Raw genomic sequence first — 18,456 nt, 5'->3', positions numbered from 1 at the left:
TAGCGGAGCAAATATGCAGTCGCTGACCAGCCCGGGCCATATTACGACGACCAGCTTGCCACCCCAAATCAGCAATATTATCCAAGGGCAGCTGATGCAGCAGCAGCAGCAAGTGCTTCAAGGGCAGCAGCTGGGTAGACCCATTGGCTATGACAGGACTTCTGGGGGATTGATAGCGGGAGTTGGAGGAGCTGGCGCCTTTGGAATGACATCACCACCTCCTCCCACGAGTCCTTCCCGGGCCACGGTACCGCAGGGGCTCTCCAGTCTTCCGCTCGCTCCTACGGTTAATACGGCAGTGAAAAAACAACCCAAAAAACTGGAGGAGATTCCTCCTGCCAACCAAGAGACTGCTCAAATGAGAAAACAGTGTTTGGATCATCACCACAAACAGATGGAAATTCTTAGGGAAACTTTTAAGGAATGTTTGATTGAACTGTTTTTCCTACAACATCTTCAAGGGAATATGATGGACTTTTTAGCTTTTAAGAAGAAGCATTGTGTTCCACTGCAAGCGTACCTGAGGCAAAATGACCTGGATCTGGAAGAGGAAGAGGAGGAAGAACAATCTGAGGTCATCAATGATGAGGTAAGACATCTGTTGGTTACTGTTTTGGAATAAAATTGTAGATGAAGTCGTGGCACCTGGATTGTGAAGTGTTAGAGAATGGGACAGTATCTGAAAAATCATTTTGACTTGATGAAGTACGGCAGCTTTTCTTTCAGCAGCTGGCCTGAGGGAATGCAGTTCTGCTGGGTAGTGTGGTTCAACAGGTCAGCTTGAGCGTGCCGTTAGATGGATGTACTTAAAGGAAAAGAGCAGAGAGGTGAAAGGAGCTTTCCCTGTCCTAGCTAGTGTGTCAGCCAGCACACGAGTAAAGATGGCATTGGTGTGGAAGCTGTTTTAAGCTATCAGAATGAATATGAGTAGGAATCAGATAAAATTTCACTTACTAGACTTGCACAAACCAGAAACTAATGAGCTGAAAGGCTTATAAAAGGTTAACCTTTATTTGACTCATACAACTTCTAACCGTAGATATTAAAGTTGTTGCTGTGGCCAACAAAGAATGTGAATTAATCTAATTACTCAGAGAGAACATGTGAATTGTAGTGGATATGGGTCCATAGTAAGGAGCCAGGTTCCTCAGGCAGTCCCAGAGCTCTGTGCCTGTCTTGCTGTCTAAATGATGAAACAAATAGCACCTATAGACTGGACATTAAGAAGTTAACTTTGTTATTTAACTCACTTGAATTCACTGTTATTAATGGCAAAGGACTTGAAGTGTGCTTGCCACAGGTGCTGTGCAGCTTTTCCTGCACGTTCATACCCATTTGTGGAGCTCTGGACCTGCAACATCTGGTGGGTGCTGGAGCAGTGCCTGTCTTGTGCAGAGAGAGCCCACCTGCAAGCCTACCATGACAAAGTGGTTGCAACAGGGTAGATCACTCATAAATACCTTTTCAAATTTGCAAAAATATGGGTACATAGCTGCCAGTTTGTAAAGAACCAACAAAACCTCTAATGTGAAGAAACTTGTATTGCTTTGAAATTTCTATTAGGAATTAGTGTCTTCATTGGAAACTGATGACTCTCTTAGGTGTGAGTCATTAGTGATTGTATCTTCAGTTGGAATTTGTGGCAAATTTTAACAGTATAATAGATGAAGTTTAATTTGTTCCTTGCTTTATGGTCTAAACTTCTTGATTAGGAAGAATGTGTTTCTGCTTGGCATAGTTATTGATAATTTTGAAAGAATCATTTCTTTCTGTATAGATTAAGTTAAAAGTTAGCGTGTTATAGTAATTTATTAACAATAGATATACAACAGATATACAATATTTTTTTCACCTAGTTTGTATTTTGTCAAATTGTTTAGGTGACCTTGTTGGGTTGCGTGTTTGTCAGCTGACATACCAGGTATTTTTAACCCACATTTTGAGAGCTCTTTGGGTGTAAATTGTGTAGGTTGACTGAAGTCAGGGGTACTACTACAGCTGACATGAGTTGAGGCTCTACCTCTTGGTCTTTTGGGTCTGGGATTTGCTGAACTTCACCTTCTGTGGTGGAACATCTTCTGTTTGTGAAAGCTGCTTGTGCGTTTAACTGCTGGAGAGTTTTGCCTTGTGCAACAGCTGAAGTCTTTCTGTGTTTTCAAATGATGAATCCTTTTGAAAGATTTAAGACATCTTTTGAGTATGTTCTTTCTTTGTATTTTTTTGTCTTCTCTTTTATTTCCCCCTCCCCCTTCTTTACCACTTTCTGCTAAAGCAACGCGCTTCATCCCTTGCCTGGAAAGGTTGAGCACTTTGGGGACTCAAGGGGAGAGCGAATGGTGGCTGTGCTCATGGCTTAAATAAATGTTGGAGCTCTCTTAAGTTCAAACTGTCTGTCATGCTAATTTGTTGTCCGTTAGGAGCAGCAATCATTAAATTTAAAACACACTCTTCTGCTAACTGAATTTACGAGAAGGTTTCCAGTGATGAGAAGTGACTATGACTAGTCAAGGCTGTATCCTGTTCTGCTATTAAAAGTGAGACAGAACTCTCCTGAACAGCCTGGGCTCAAACCAAGCTGCACTGGTGGTGGTTTAGTTACCATCCCCTCTTCAGTGAGGTGCCATCGGTGCAAAACGAGTGTGTTGAACAGTTCAAAAAAGAAAAAGAAAAAAACAAAAACTTTTAAAAAGAAAATGATTCTCCCTTCTTTGTTTTTTTCCCAAAATATTTCTCTCAGGTAAAGGTTGTGACAGGAAAGGATGGGCAGACTGGTACTCCTGTCGCTATAGCAACCCAGCTTCCTCCAAATGTTTCTGCTGCTTTTTCATCCCAGCAGCAACCATTTCAGGTACTTTTCAATGGTTCTAAAATGTAGTTTCATCCCAGATTTTTTTTCTTCATTCAGATTTGATATTTCTTAGCTGAATTAGAATTTTCCCAAGAGCCCATCCCTTATCATCTGAACAAAACAAAAAAAGAAAACCCTTTGCAATCTTTGAATGCATCAGTATTAATGAAGCCTTGAGGAAGTTAAATCTTTGTCTCCAGGTTGCTGGCTTATTTCATTAACTTTCAGCTTGAATGTTTTCACTTTGGTTTGTTTGTCTTTTGTTTCCCTAATGCATTTGGTTCATTTGTGCATTCTGCATAGTGATAATATGGTTTCTTTTGTCTGTGGCGTTGTAATTGTGGATTTCTTCTAAATTTCTTTTCTTTTTTTCCCTTATCTATTAAAGGTTTTGAGTATGGCTACAGAAGGTTTTGGATTTGCCTTCCCTGAAATGTTTTAAACAACACTAATAACTCTCTGACATAATTTTTTTTAAAATAACTAACTGCTTTCCATTAGCTCTGCCTTAAATGTTGGGAAGAAGACACTGAAGTGCTTGTTTTTATTATATAAGTCCTTTTTTACTTATTTTTTTTTCCATGAGGGAATACTGAACAAAATAAAGAAATATATGTGATATTCAGTTAACGTTTTTGTGGATCAGTGGTGATATAACTTTTAAATTCAGGCTAGGATGGGTTTATGCAGCTACTTTCAAGTCTGTGTTACCCAGACATCATTGCTTACGTACCTTGAGAAGTAATATACCCAAATTCCTCTGCAACTGAAATATTTGCCTTCTAGCTCCATTATATGTGCTTAGGAGATGTTAGGGGGTGAATTCCTCTGCTGTACCAAGGAAGCTGTACAGGCTGTGCTGCCTTCATCTAGGTTTTGGAAAAAGGAGAGTTAAATGAAACGTAAAGTGGGTTGTGTCCCTGTGCCTAGCAAAAGGGATGTTCACTGGGATAGGTTACAAATGAGTTGCACAGTGAAGGGGCTTGACCTGGGAGCTCTTCACTGTGGCCAGTACTGGCATGTCTTCAAAGTCTCCTTAGGTAGCCAGGCTTCATCTGAGCTGTTTAAAGTCTGTAATATTGTATCAGGTTATTTATTAGAGAGGTTAGGTTAGCATCAAGCTAACTACAGCAGTGATGAAGTGCTTTGAAAGTCTCTTACCATTTCAGACCTGTGTCAGAGGAACTAGCAGGTACATGCTAAAAATGTGCAAAACTGTAATTGTGATACTACATTTTAGCACAATCTGTTAACAGAAAGTATTACCTCTTTCCATCAGCCTTTCTCTTTGTAACTGTTTATAGAGAAATAATGTGTCCCAGTCAGCAACATCATTTAAATTTAAGTGCATAAGTGCAGCACTCAGAATGATTGTTGTGGGTGTGCTGCATAATCATGACCTCTGGAGGACTACATTGCTTTAATTAAAGTTAGGAGAGTTTTAGTCTAATATTAGTGGTGTGTGACTGCAATTTATAAAGACATCCCTGCCCTTTGAAGCATCTGGCCCAAATTACGTGATGATAATGCAGACAGCTGGGAGGCACACTCCTAAGGAATTGTCAGGCAGGAATCCTAAGGTAGAGAAGCAGCCTGAAACTGTGAGAGGGAATCACCCAGAGTAAGAGATCATCAGGCTGAGGGATCAGGTAAATAAATGGCATTTGAAGCAGAGTGTGGGGAACATGCTTTCTTAAACTGATGTCCCAGGAAGCACTTGAAGCAAACTGGACATAAGATGAGTTTATTAATTAACTCAGGACTATTGTACAAAACAGGTTTTTGTGGCTTATTTTGAAAATTCTGTAAATGTTTGTGATGCTCTGGCAGACACTGGCTGTTGGATGTGAATACACTGCATGGCTGCCTTGTGAGGAGAGAAACGTTTGAAAACTTAATCCATGCTGAATGTGAGATGGAGTGGACCATGATGATTAGGGATGAGTATGAGTCAGATTCTTAAAACCAAAATTCATCTCTTAAGGCTATAGCTATATTTAGAGTGGTCACAAATGCCCTCACGGCAGCAAAGAGATTAAATGTTATTAATTCTTAGCTATTGATAGAATCTGAGTGACATGGGTTATATTCAGCTCAAAAAGGGGTGTTTGAAAGCCTGTCATGGTAGATGACAGTTATGTTTATTAATAACATTTGATGAATTGGTTTATTTCAATATAGACTGGTGTTTACTTCCTTAGGCTTGATTTACGTTGGTAGAATTTCTGTTAAAAATCATTGAAGAAAAGACTTGTGAATAAACTAGAAGATTCTTTTGGGAAATTGCTGGTTTTGCTATGTGGTTTTTTTTTTTTTTTGCAAACCCCTACTGTAGTTCAATATGGCAATATTGATCTACATTTGCAAACTCCTACTGTAGATCAATATGGCAATATTGATCTACATTTGCAAACTCCTACTGTAGATCAATATGGCAAAGGCTCTCACTGTCAGAAAGTTGTAGTGGGAGCAACTGAGTGCTACATGAACTCGTTTTCTAGGATGCAGAGGCTGCCATACCTAAAGTCTGTGCTTGTAATTTTGGACACAATCACTTAAGACCTTTCTTGGGGTAGCCCTTATTTTTCTTATATTAAGTTTCATAGCAGAATATTTGTTATATAAATATTGAGGCTAAATATTGAGGGGAATTTAAAAATATGACTTGGAAACTCACTGGAAGGAATTTGGCTTCCACAAACACCCAAAGAACACAGAAATCATCATATACCCAAAGCTGTTTGCCTCAATGATCTGATACCCGAGTCTGACATCTGAGTTTGATGCTGAAGGTATCATGTGGGATATATTTTCTGCCATCATTGCCAATACTAAATGTAGTAATTTAAAAATAAAGTTCTAACATGCTGTGTAATGTCACTGAAGCTGAACTGCAACTTGCTCAATCAAACCCTGGTGATTTCTTCTGCATCTCAATATCAGTAGTGCTCTTCCAGGCTTGTTAATTCAGATTTGTGTGATGTTTAACTTCAGACAAAATATCCAGCAATTTGTGATGAGCTCTGATGTCACATTAGCCTTAGAGGCAATGCTGTGTTTCTCCTCATTGTGTTCCTTCATGGTACTCACTTTGCTCGTGGAGCTGGATCCTGAGACTGACAGTGGTGGAGACTGAAGAAAGCTTAAACTGGCTTCAGGATGAGAGTTAATTCGTGTGTCACTGATGTTTCACACTGAGCAGAGAGGATTAGCTTTCAGCAATGTATGGACTCTCATTCCTTACTTTTGTGTCTTACTGGTCATGATATGCTTTATGCATAAATTCTCTTACCTCATCTGATTTCACTTCTAATTAACCTTATAATGAAGTCACATTTAATTTTTGTCCTGTCAGCTTTTTATTGCAGCTATATACTGTATGAGTACATAATTTTTGACTTCATTGTAGCATTATGCAAATCATGAATGCTGATACACTAATGACAATTTCTACTTATTTAACAAACAAAAAAAAAAGAATATTGGGCAAGTTTATTTTGTATTCCTTTCTCTTGGGTTTGGTATCACTTTTTGAAAAATGTAGACTTGTATCAGATATAAGCAACTTCATCAGTTTAGCTACTGTTTTAAAATTTAAACTCGACGAAGAGCATCTGTACGTAATGGACACCTAAAACTTGTAGCAGATATGGGATGAGTCTTGTTTTCTTCCTTGTGCAGCCATTGTGGAGGTTTTGTTCTGTGCTGGCCTCTTTAGAGCCGTTTGTAAGTTACACCCTGGTGGCAGAGTATCTACAGATTGAATGTTTGTGATTTGTTTTCTTTTTCCAATAGCAAACCCATACAGGGACTGCAGTAACGGGGACTGTGAACACCATAGAGATTGAAGCTTTTAAGAGACAGCAGGCACTTGCACCAGCAGGTACGTTCTGCAGACAGAATTTCACTTTGGTTCTTTTTGTTTTTTTCCCAAACAGTTAATGGAGCCCACTGTTCTGTACCTCTTGAAATACAGTTTTGCCTCACCTCGGGAACTGCCAGATCCTCAGGACTATCTGTTGTGAATGGTGCTGTGTGAAGAGTGCACTCCACTCACAATATATAGGACTGGATTTGGCAGGCATGGAGACATTGTTAGGTTGATTGTTCTGGCTGAGAAGATTGGAGATGGCCAACTTGGAAGTTAAAGAGACACTGCCCGTGGAGCATGTTCTTCATAAATGCTACACATGTCTAGTAGTCGTAGCTTTCTGAGCTGATGTTGGAATCATGTGTAGTAGTTTGCTTTGTAAAATTAAACCCATTCCATTATACCATGCCATAAATGGAATTTGAATATCACAGATTCGTCTAAGAGACCACGAATTGAAGTGGGCCGTCATGGGATGGTTTTTCAGCACCCGGGTGTGGCTTCAGGAGTTCCTCTTCAACAGCTAATGCCAACGGCACAAGGTACTGTGTCACCACATGCCAACTGCACATTAATTTAACAAGGAGATGTTAGTGATGGGACTAGAAACTTGGGCTCTGGCCTTCCGAGATCCTAGTCCCACCACACACTTCTCCCTGTAAATTAATACTTGGTATGCAATGCCTGGTTTGTTTAAGGAGCTGAGTGACGGGCTCCAGAGGTGCATGTGGGCATGGAAATACGTCACAGGTGCTGATGCCAAATGTTTATGAAAAGGAAACCTCCTAGTTTGCAACACCATGACACATTTTTATTCATTAGTCATGCCAAGCTTTAGAATACGTTAGAGTCAATGTGTTAAGAACCAAGTACTATTCAGACTTGATGCTGTTATTTTAGATTAAGTTCCATTAGCTCACGGGTCATCTTTTTTTTTTTTTTTTTCCTCCATGTATAAGAAACTCAGAAGACATAATGACATGGTTTTTTATAGTTACTGTGCTCCAAATTTTAGTTGCAGTCCTGTGCATGAAATACTTTGTTGTTTATTGTAATGGTGATTTACTTTGTGGTTGTGATGTGGTATTTTCAAGTGATGGTGTCTTGTGGCAAAGTAAGTAACAAATTAGTCTGTTTGCAGCTGATTTCCTCTTCACATCAGTAAAGAACTTTGCACGTTTTGATTTCGTCTGTGCTCTTGCTTTGTAGGTGGAATGCCTCCCACTCCTCAAACTGTACAGCTGACTGGACAGAAACAGAGTCAACAACAGTATGACCCATCGAAAGGCCCTCCTGTGCAGAACGCAGCCAGTCTGCATACACCTCCACCCCAGCTGCCAGGGAGGCTGCAGCCTGTCACCACCCCCATGACATCTCTCCCAGCTGCACTGCAGCTGTCACAGCAGCAGCCACAGGTAGTGGAATCTCCGGCTCAGCCTCAGATTCAGGTGAAGATCCAGCCTCAAAGTGTACCCCTGACTTCAGCTCCACTTCCAGCACCACTTCAACAGCAGGTGCCGCCAGCAATCCACGTGCAAGGGCAGACGTCAAACCAAGTGTCACAGCCACAAGCTACAATACAGCAACAGGTATGTGAATGCTATTGGGGTGAAAATCTGTTTGTTTCAATGCCCAGGAAAATCATAAGAACATCTTCCTGAAAATATATGAAGAATGTTAATGTTTTTTTTTTAAAATTCCACTGGACACTTATATCCTTTCCTCATAAAAATGCAGGTGTGAAATTGAATAAAAAAATGTACATTATGTTCTGCTGTAGCGTGCCTTAAGAGTGTTGAATCCTGACCTCATCACTACTACATGTGTCTCTTGGGCAGACTGTGACTCTGACACGACCATCTGCAGATCCTGCTCAGACTTCCCAGCGTCTCACAGCAAACCCAGTCCCACCTACCTCATCCGTTGTGCCAGCAGCTGCCTCGGGCGCGACGCCGCCCTCCGCGTACCCGGCGCAGGCAAACAGGACCTCGCCAGCAACTAACAAGTCCCTGTCTCCTATTGCATCAAAACCCCCAGGCCTAGCAGTAGCAGCAGCAGCACCTAAAACACAAAGTCCAGCTCAGAATGCAGCAGTGTTACCACAGGACAACTCTCAAGACAAGCTTGCTGAGCAAGTAAAGCTGGTAAGATTTCAGTGGTTTTCCCCCAAACTTACGAACAGTTAACAGCCAGCCAGCAATTAGCCTCAGCAATGTGTGTCAGTTATGAAAATGTGTTGGTTTTTTTCATGGGGATGAGTTGTTTGTTGGTTTGGGTCTTCTTTAGTCTGCTTTACTTACTGAGTTTTGCTTCTGTGGGTGTTCAGAGAAGTTGCAGACTGCTTGATGGTCTTCATACTGCTGTTGTGTTCTTTCTGTTGTATTGTTTCTATCTACTCATTTGTGGTGACCGCAACCTTATTTTTATAGCTAGCTGGAGGTGTTGTTTTGCTTGTTTAACAGGAACATCATAGAGAACTTGTTTTTTCACAGACTCAAGTGTTATTAATAATGAAGGTGCATTCTTCAATTTATAGAAGAAAAAAGGATGATTTGATTGTGTTTGCATGTGTCTTGTAACTTGTTTTTAGTACTGCCCAGTTGAACAGTTTTTATCCCGTTATTTAACAAAGTACTTCTTGTTGTACAGGTTGAAGTACTAGGATTTTCTTTACCTGTCAGTTGTATTTAGTCTGGTAATTTTTTCATTGATGCAGTGTTCAGACTGGATTTCTGTAATGCACATTTTGTACTGTCAGATCTTTTTTTTCCTGTCAATTATTTTGATGAGGTGGGAGCAATTACTAGTTTACTATTTAGCTACTATTTTAGGTGCATTCTGCAGCATCATTGTAACAATATGTACTTCTTTTTAAGGAAAATCAAATCCATCAGCGGATAGCAGAGCTGAGGAAGGAAGGGTTATGGTCCCCGAGGCGACTGCCAAAACTGCAAGAGGCTCCAAGACCAAAATCTCACTGGGATTATTTGCTGGAAGAAATGCAATGGATGGCAACTGATTTTGCCCAAGAGAGAAAGTGGAAGATGGCAACTGCTAAGAAGGTACTTGAAAAACATTTATTTTTTTTTAACTAAGATCAGTAGATCTTGGTATCACTCAGCTTGGTACCAAAGCTGTTTAAATGATCTTTTTCTCCAGATAGAAGTGATGGGTATATAGTGCTTGCTGCAGGGTGGTTGGACTGGATGACCTTTAAAGGTTGCCTCCAAAGCAAATCAGTCTGAGTCTGTAAGGCAGCCATCTTTAATTTACATCAGAAGCCAGTTATTAGCTGTGGATATTCTAGCAGTTGAAACAAACTAGGTAATTGTATTGATTGTGGATGCAAATAGTAGTTTTGGATTTTGTGGATTTCATTCCTCCGGAAATCAAATAGCTTGTTTAGGGGACCAGTCAATATGCTCACTGTGTCATATTTAAAAAGTACAGCTGTCATGCCTCTTGCTGAAATCATTTATTCCCTCTCAATGAAGAGCCAATACAGAATTTTGTAAATAACTTCCACTGGGTGTGGTTGTCTGTCTAATTCTTCTTTCTTAATCTCAGAAAAAGATGAAGCAGAAACCATGGAGTTCTAAGGAGAGCAGTGGAAACATGATAGAGAACTGTTCCCACAAGGGAAGAGAGCAGCACAGTGGGAATAATTCAGTCAGTGATGGAATGAAAATTAGGGTCGTGTGAGATGAAATATGTAAAATCCGTTTATTTACAATAAGCAAGAATTTTCTATGGATTCTAGCAACGTTGCATCTTCTTTTGATGCTTTTATGATGAGTTTGGGGTAATGAAGTAAACCTTCAGAGCAACTGAAGGTTAATAGTTCAAATTGCTGTGTTGTTTTCTATAGCATATTCTGAAATGATGGAAACTCAGTAATTCTTCCTTATAAGCAAAGTATTGAAATGGGTGTATAATTTTGTAAAATAAAGATCTGCATTTCGAATATAATTTAGATCTGGGCTTGAAGCACTTAGTCCATTTGTGGCCAATGGTAAGTTTTTAAGAACAGGAGAAACAGGAAGGGCAAATATGAAGTGATCCTTTCCCTGGCAGTATGCTTGAAACTTCTGGAAGTCAGTGTTCTAGGGACCTCCTGAGGTAATGCTTGCAGTCCAGTCAGTCTTTAACAGCTGTTTACTGATCTTTCACTCATGTATGTACACTCTTGCACTCCTTTTTTCCTTTGGTCTCCGATATTTTATGGTGTGATTTCTATGACTTCATATGTCCTGTCTGAAAGAAAGTTTTCTTTTGTGTGTTTGCTGCCAATATTAAGTAGCTTTCTAATTTTTGATTGAAAGGAAGTAGTGAATTAAGAGTTTGCTGCTTGATTGCTTAGTTAGAGTTCTTGTATTTTCTTTTTTTCTTTGAGTTTCATGCCTGTAGTTTTACTGGCATGGTAAGAATTAGAAATACTAGAGGTAAGTGCCTTGTGTGTAGAGCTATGGCCAACACCTAGCTGCTCCGAACCTCTGTTAAGAAAAGCAAAGATGTGTGTTTTGAGGTGACCTAATTCAGCATCTCTCATGGTATTTAGATGGTAAGAACTGTGGCTCGTTACCATGAAGAAAAGAAACTTGATGAAGAGCGAGCTAAAAGGGAGGAACAAAACAAACTGAGGAGAATTGCTGCATCAATTGCTAGGGAAATAGAATACTTCTGGTCCAACATTGAACAGGTAAAGTACCAACTTCTTAATACTTATGCAAGTTGTGCTGGGTTTTTTTAACCTTCAGTAATTTATTTGTAAAATCTAAGTGCTTTATTAGACTTGATTTACATTTCAGGTTGTTGAAATAAAACTGCAGATTGAATTTCAAGAGAAAAGGAAAAAAGCTTTGAATTTAAAGCGAATTTCAAGGAAAGGTATTTGTACTCCATTTCATAAGAAGTCCAGTATAAATTCTGATGCTATTGTTCTACCTAATTTCTCTCAGTGAATTTTAATCTTGGTGATAAAATCATGAGATGCTAAGAGGCTATGAACAGATGTGAACTATGAATTACAGGTCTTGCTATGGTTTTATACTAGAATTTGATAATATTTCTTGGTTTATGTAGAATGTGTTTAAAAAATCTGTGTATAAACATAAAGTTGCTAAGTGATTAATGCATACATCAAGTATAATAATTTTCCAGGTAGGGATACAAAACTCCCAGAAGACTTTTTACTGGAAAAAGAAAGTGAAATGGTAAGTCTTTCTGTTTCTTAGAAACCCATCAAATTAGTTTGACTATCTGTATGAAAAATTTTTGATAAACATGAGATGTTTTCCTTAAATACATGGTGATTGATGATAAGCAGATTTCTGTGTAGTTGCTGACAATTGAACATGTACTTATCAGCATGTACACATTTTTTTCTGGTTATAAACTGCAAGTTTTAACAAGGGAGTGGATTGTGCTTGGTACATGTCTTTTAAAGGAAGAACTGATACTTTGTCAGTTGCTTTGCATCATTCATTCTAAGACTGGAAGACAGAAAATATGTACAAATTAGTTGCCAGACTTCATTTTGGACAGGGGTTTCATCTACTGTTCTGTGGGGCCTGAAAGCACGTTTTCAGCTGTTCAGTGGTGATTTGTCTACTGAAAGATGAAGGTGTATGTTACAGAATGGATCAAACTGAATGAAACTTAAAAATCTTTTGCCCTAGATGAAGTATGTGCTAGGGCTTCTTGGCTAAATCTGTGCAGTTGGAAAAAAAAATGGACGAGGGATTGTTCTGAGACCCTGAGCCATCTGGTGTGGCACAGCTGATGCCCACAAGCTGAAATGCTCCTCTTTCACCAAGCAGAATGCCTGCATCCCAATTCCCTGTTAGGAACAAGCTTTAGCATGTGTTAGCAGCCAGGCTGGCCTAGCACTGTCTGGGAGTGTTCATTTCCACAGGCTAAACCATACTGCAGAGTGTGCTGAGCAGCTGCGAGCAAACAGTTGTAAGCCTGTGCTGTATTCCTTTTTGATTGAATAGTGAAAATTTAGTCCTTGATTCCAACCAGGGTAAGAGTTTTGTGCCTCAATAATGTTTGTTGGGAAAGGACTGTACCTGCAGCTCTGTGCCACAGCCAGACCCCAGTCATTTGAAGCACCAACACTTGAAGTGGCTGATTGCACTGATTGCTACTTTCAGTGCAGGAGCAGAGTATCTGTTTTTGTGTGACAAGGAAAGTGCTAACAGGCATTAAGTGTCTACTAGCAAATGCTGTTTGACTGCAAGATTCTTTTTACTTCCTTAAAACAAACAAACAAACAAACAAAAAAACCCTCCCTAAATTGGTTTTCTATGATTTAAAATATTTTAATTATTTAATGCTAGGGTTCTTCATCATCTGGAAGAAAAAGAAAGGCAAGCACGTCTTTGACTGATGAGGAAGGTAGGTTGGTTTTCAGAATTGTGCATCTGTAACATGATACCCAACTTGGATATTAAAATCCTGAAACCACAGGTTTTCAGTCTGTTACTGCATGGATGCAATGCTTTTCACAAACCAAATACCAGCCTTCTTCCACTTCTTAGAGAGATCAGTCAATCAGATGGTAAATTTTCCTTAAAAGACCTTCAGTGAAAATTTGGAAGTAAAATTTTCCTTGAAAACACACTGCCATCGTTGTTTTTTTTTTTTCTTTCTGTCCTTATTCTCAAACCTTACTAGTGATTATATTTCTTTTGAGGATTTCAGTCAGCATGTCCCATCTACTTTAGTACCTTTCCTGTGATGATATCTGTGTCATGTTTCTGACAAAGAAAATTCCTAGTTTAAAGCTACAGAATAGCCTGTCTCTGGTGAGCCATTGTCAGCCAGCACTTAACAGTTCAAGACTGCCTTCTGTCCTGAGGCAGAAGTGTTTCTCTGCTTTTCTTTAAGTTCTATGTATAGCTACTTTCAGATTTTCTTGTTTTCCATGCATGTCTCATTTTTTTTTTGAACCCTGCTAACATAATATTCCATCCTAGTACAATTCAGGTTTATATAATTACAAACTCCCTATGAATTACTGTGTGATTTGATTCCAAGATTAACATTTGGTTTTGTTTTAGTTGAAGATGAAGAAGAAACAATTGAAGAACAAGAAGCTAAAGAAGGAAACGTAAACCATCAGACTGAGTTGTCTAATCTAGCCAAAGAAGGTAGGCACGGAGCTTGATTCTTCTGTGGTGGGTTCTGAAACAACAGATGAAAACATGCAGCAGTTACTCTGTACATAGAGTTATAGGTGAGAAGTTGAATGTGTTCAGATGTTCAGTAGTATGTAATCCATATTTATATTTTTCTGTTTGGAAAGGTGTCATTAGTTTATGGGGTGAGGATGGACATCTGTACTTTATAAAGTGGTCTGTATACTTCACTAATTATTACACAAGGTAGCTTGACAAAAAGTACTTCTCTACTGAAGCATTTCATTTCTTGGAAACCTCACACCAAAGGACTCAACCTAAGTTGTAGAAGTGCATGATAAATACCTAAAACCAGAAGTGTGGCGGGTCTAACATGAACATTTTATCTTGAGCTCTTTTGAGTGTCTCAAAAGGGTTTTGTGATCCACCTAAGTCTGAAAGGGCTCTGAAGTGCTGATCTTGAGGGGGCTGTAAATACTTAAGAATGAGGGGCTTTCAGGGACAGTGCTGTGGATGTCAGCTCTCTCATTAGCAACCTAACAATAACTGCTATGCTGAGCTTGATGTATGCAACGTATCCCCTAGGGATCCTTTCACTTCTTGTGGTGAAAACCTCACTGATTTTGAGAGGCAAGCTTCCCGTTACGCTAAGCCTGCCTGGCAGTTAATAGGCACTTCCCAAATCTGTCTGTTTGGCAGCTTAGTGGCTGCAGCCAGGTAGCCAGTTGGAGGGATTAGAACTCTTGGCCAGTCAGCCAAGTTCCTAATGAGGATGTTCCCTGATTGATTGGCCACTGCCAGCATGCACATTCCTGTGTCAATGGGCCAGAAAGGGATCATGGAGATGCTGTTGAGCAGGACTGAGGTACAGCTCAGTTTTGAAACTTTGAAGTCTTGAGTGTCTTCCAACCACTTGGCTGGATTTGATGCTCCTAGCTCCCCAACCAGTGATTTACTGTTGGTTTTTATGGTGGGTTGGTAATAAAGAGCAAGCTGGGTGAGCAAACACCTTGGTGTAAGGTCAAGTGTTGTCTGTAATTGAGGTCATTAAATAAATAGTGCCATCATCCACCTAATGGTTACCTGTTCAATTAATTTCTAATTAGAGAACTGGCTTTATACAGTTATGAAGAATGTTATGAGATTATAGACAATGGTATTGATTGCTACAAGTTTTGATGTTTTTAACCTTACATCCTTTAATGGCCTTCAGCTGAATTGCCTCTGGAAGATTTACTAAAGATGTATGAAGGTGCCTTTGCAGAAAATTTCCACTGGCCCCAGCCAAAGCCTGACAGTGAAGAGGATAGCAGTGAGGAAGGTAAATTACTTTTGTTCAGAAGAAGTTGTGCTGACTTCCAAGGTGTACTAAGTTAATGGGCTTTCCAGTTGTCTGTTAAAAGACAGTTTATACTAGGAGAAAACAAATATGGAGTGAATTACATTTAAAATCTTTCTTTTTTAAGTGAATAAGAATGTTATATACTTGAATGAATGGAAAGTACAGTGGCTTTCTTGCTAAGCATTTGGAATGATCATTACAAAAATAAGATTTATTTCTGTAATTACTAAATATTTTTGGATAATAGTCTGTGAAGAATATCTTGCTTTTTTTTTTAATTTCTCTGTTTATGGAAAGAGGGTAGTGTTTGCCTGTCTTAAGGTCGAGATGTGTGAGATTCTCAGGAACAATAGTGAGCCAAAGAAGAGCCTCTGTGTACTGAATTGATCAGCACACTTCACAGCTAGCTGTTACTACACAGTTGCCATCTGCTCTGTGCTAATGTGATGATAGAATTACACATTTGAGGATAGGTTTAAAGTAGTATGAGAGGACCCCTGTAGAAGCTGTGAAAAGCTAATGGTCATGTTAGCCTACCTAGTGTGAATGTCCAGAACATGTATTTGATCCTGAGCTTGTGCTATTTGCATTTTAGCTTGACTAGTCTGAAAAGCATAGAACTGTTTTTAAAAGTTAGCTTCCTCCTTTGAGACTCCTGTCTGGATTCCAGCCATCTCAATTCCTTTGTGTAATCACTACTTGATTTTAAATGCCAATGTGATTTTTCTCTTTTATAGAAATGGAAGATCATATCTCTGATAGGGAAAGCCCTCAGAAGGAAGTTGTCCTCATAGACTCACTTCTCAGCATTGACCAGTACAAGGGTATAGACAGATCAAGTCCTCCAAAGAAGCATATGCGAGACATAGCAGAAGTTGCTGCTGCAGCAGAGATGCTGTTACCTAAAGGCAGCTCTAGGATAACAACAGCGGTAAGGCTCCCTGTTTTCTGCTACTGTCTCCTTACTTTTACAGAAAAAATGCTTTTTTTCAAGAATTTGCAGTTTTTAGCAACAAACTACAATAAATATTTTCTTGTTACTGAGCTAAAGAATGGTTATGCTTTATGCCATGCTCTGTGAATTTGACTCAGACAAAAAAGTGTCAACTCATTCACATTGCAGATAAAATACAATACTCCATCACTGCTGTACGGGCCTCTCAGAGAATACCAGAAGATTGGGCTGGATTGGCTGGCAAAGCTCTACAGGAAGAATCTTAATGGCATTCTGGCAGACGAGGCTGGGCTTGGAAAAACAGTACAGATTATTGCCTTTTTTGCCCACTTGGCTTGTAATGAAGGTAAGTCCATTGGCCTAACACTTTTCTTTTAGACAGGTACTGGGCCAGCATTATCCTTGTGAGCCTAGGGTCACATTTTTTGACATTGAACCATATCAGACTTTAGTTAACGCACAGAGCAAGGTAATGTCAGAAAAACTTTTTTAGATTGTGTGACATAGGGGTGCCTTTGTAACAAGTAAACTGGTTTAAGAATATAAGTAAGATAAAGCTTGTTCTGGAGGTAGTATCTCTTATTCAAACAGTTGATGTAGTTAAGGGAAAAAGAGGTATTAGGTGCAAGAGAAGTACTTGAGGTCTGAAAAGTAGTAAAGAATAGATACCTCTGTTTGTTGTTATTGGATGATTAATATAGTGGACTGCCCATAAAAAATCAGGGGAGAATGTAAGCCAGAGGAACTGTCAGGAGTCTTTTTCTACTGTTAAATGCTATGTTTGCCTTTTTGTAGGTAATTGGGGCCCTCACCTTGTTGTTGTACGGAGCTGTAACATCCTGAAATGGGAGCTGGAATTGAAACGTTGGTGCCCGGGCTTGAAAATACTTCTCTATTTTGGCAGCCAAAGGGAACTTAGGGCAAAAAGACAGGTACTGTGTTTTAAAACTCCTACACTGGTGTATCTAGCATTTTAGATAGCAAGACCTTTAACCTGCATTTATCGATATGTTCCTTACATCCTCATGGGATATGAGAAGTTTTTAACACTACAGGTTGGTTTACAAAGAGAATCACACCTAACGGTTCTAGATTGTCAAAGGCATTTTTGGAACTCCTGGGTATTGAGCAATATATGTGATACTTCATCTGCTTTCTGAACTGACTATCATTCAAAGATCAAGGCTGTCTTTTGGAATGCTTTGGGTCATAGCATCTTTCTGTTTTAGTGAAGAAACAGCTGGTTGTAAGGTACTTGAGAGATCTGCCTTCACTTTTCTGTCTCATCTCTCTCCTTCCTTTTCTGTAGGAATGGACAGAACCCAACAGCTTCAATGTGTGTATCACTTCCTACAAACAGCTGTTCAAAGGCCACACAGCATTTATGAAAATGCGATGGAAATACTTAATAGTAGATGAGATGCAACAAATAAAGAACATGACTGAAAAACACTGGGAGGCACTTTTCAGTCTCCGCAGGTATGGGGCAGAGAATTGTTTTCCTGCTGGCAGTGGGTTTTTCACTCTTCATGTCACAGAGTTCTTCACAGAGAACTGATAGAAAACCTCTTGATTTGGTCTGCCAAAATTCCTTGCAACACGCACCTACAGAGGTTGCCTTTAAGTGAAATAATCAGGATTCAGTGACATGCTCAGGATCTTTTTGCTGCCACTGTTAGAACACTATAATTCTTTTTTGATACCCTGTGTTCCTAAACAGTTCCCCTTGCATGGTCTGATACTCTGCAATGAGGAAGCTAGTTTGTTGGTATATTCAGGATTAAAAAGATAACTCATCCGAGATTTAATTCTCTTAGTACTACTTATTTCTTTTGTGTATATGAAAAACCTACAGTACAGTAGAGAAAAAGTACAGTACAGTAGAGAAGAACCTACAGTACTGTAGTACCTACAGTACAGTAAAGAGTGTTTGAATATTGTTGTCCTTTTTGTAATGATACCAGCTAAATGCTTTATTGATTAAAAATCTCATTTTGTTATTCACAGCCAGCATCGTTTGCTTCTGATAGACACTCCGTTGCATAACACATTGATGGAGTTGTGGACCATGGTACATTTTCTGATCCCGGGAATTTCCAGACCTTATCTAGATTTTCCAGTAAAAGCAGCTAATGAGGAGAACCAGGATTATTGCCATAAACTGGTCATCAGGTTACACAGAGTATGTTGTCTTTTTTTCTCATCTGTCCTATTACAATAGTTAAGCTGTTCAGGGGAAAAAAAAAAAAAAAAAAAGACATAAAAAGTTGTGGTTCAGTTTGAAATTTCTAGCCTTTT

At 39.3% G+C, this 18,456-nt stretch overlaps 1 protein-coding gene across 1 annotated transcript in view; it reads left to right on the top strand.

The window, feature by feature from the left end:
- Nucleotides 1-4: 4 nt before the first annotated feature.
- Nucleotides 5-18,456, top strand: part of EP400 (E1A binding protein p400) — a gene marked incomplete at both ends in the record, with an annotated part of 37,448 nt that continues 18,996 nt past the window's right edge. Inside the window, 17 exons of the mRNA XM_008948350.1 lie at nt 5-589; nt 6,644-6,731; nt 7,154-7,261; nt 7,929-8,308; nt 8,558-8,863; nt 9,596-9,781; nt 11,278-11,418; nt 11,528-11,606; nt 11,880-11,932; nt 13,061-13,118; nt 13,784-13,873; nt 15,075-15,182; nt 15,941-16,134; nt 16,327-16,504; nt 16,954-17,090; nt 17,468-17,637; nt 18,166-18,340. Coding sequence (XP_008946598.1) covers nt 5-589; nt 6,644-6,731; nt 7,154-7,261; nt 7,929-8,308; nt 8,558-8,863; nt 9,596-9,781; nt 11,278-11,418; nt 11,528-11,606; nt 11,880-11,932; nt 13,061-13,118; nt 13,784-13,873; nt 15,075-15,182; nt 15,941-16,134; nt 16,327-16,504; nt 16,954-17,090; nt 17,468-17,637; nt 18,166-18,340 — 3,036 coding nt within the window. The remainder of the gene's footprint in view (nt 590-6,643; nt 6,732-7,153; nt 7,262-7,928; nt 8,309-8,557; nt 8,864-9,595; nt 9,782-11,277; nt 11,419-11,527; nt 11,607-11,879; nt 11,933-13,060; nt 13,119-13,783; nt 13,874-15,074; nt 15,183-15,940; nt 16,135-16,326; nt 16,505-16,953; nt 17,091-17,467; nt 17,638-18,165; nt 18,341-18,456) is intronic.

The sequence above is a fragment of the Merops nubicus genome, unplaced genomic scaffold (genome assembly GCF_000691845.1).
Source record: "Merops nubicus isolate BGI_N331 unplaced genomic scaffold, ASM69184v1 scaffold38359, whole genome shotgun sequence".
Taxonomy (NCBI): Eukaryota; Metazoa; Chordata; class Aves; order Coraciiformes; family Meropidae; genus Merops; species Merops nubicus.
The sequence above is the reverse complement of the archived record's forward strand: the minus strand, read 5'-3'. Positions and strand labels throughout refer to the sequence as shown.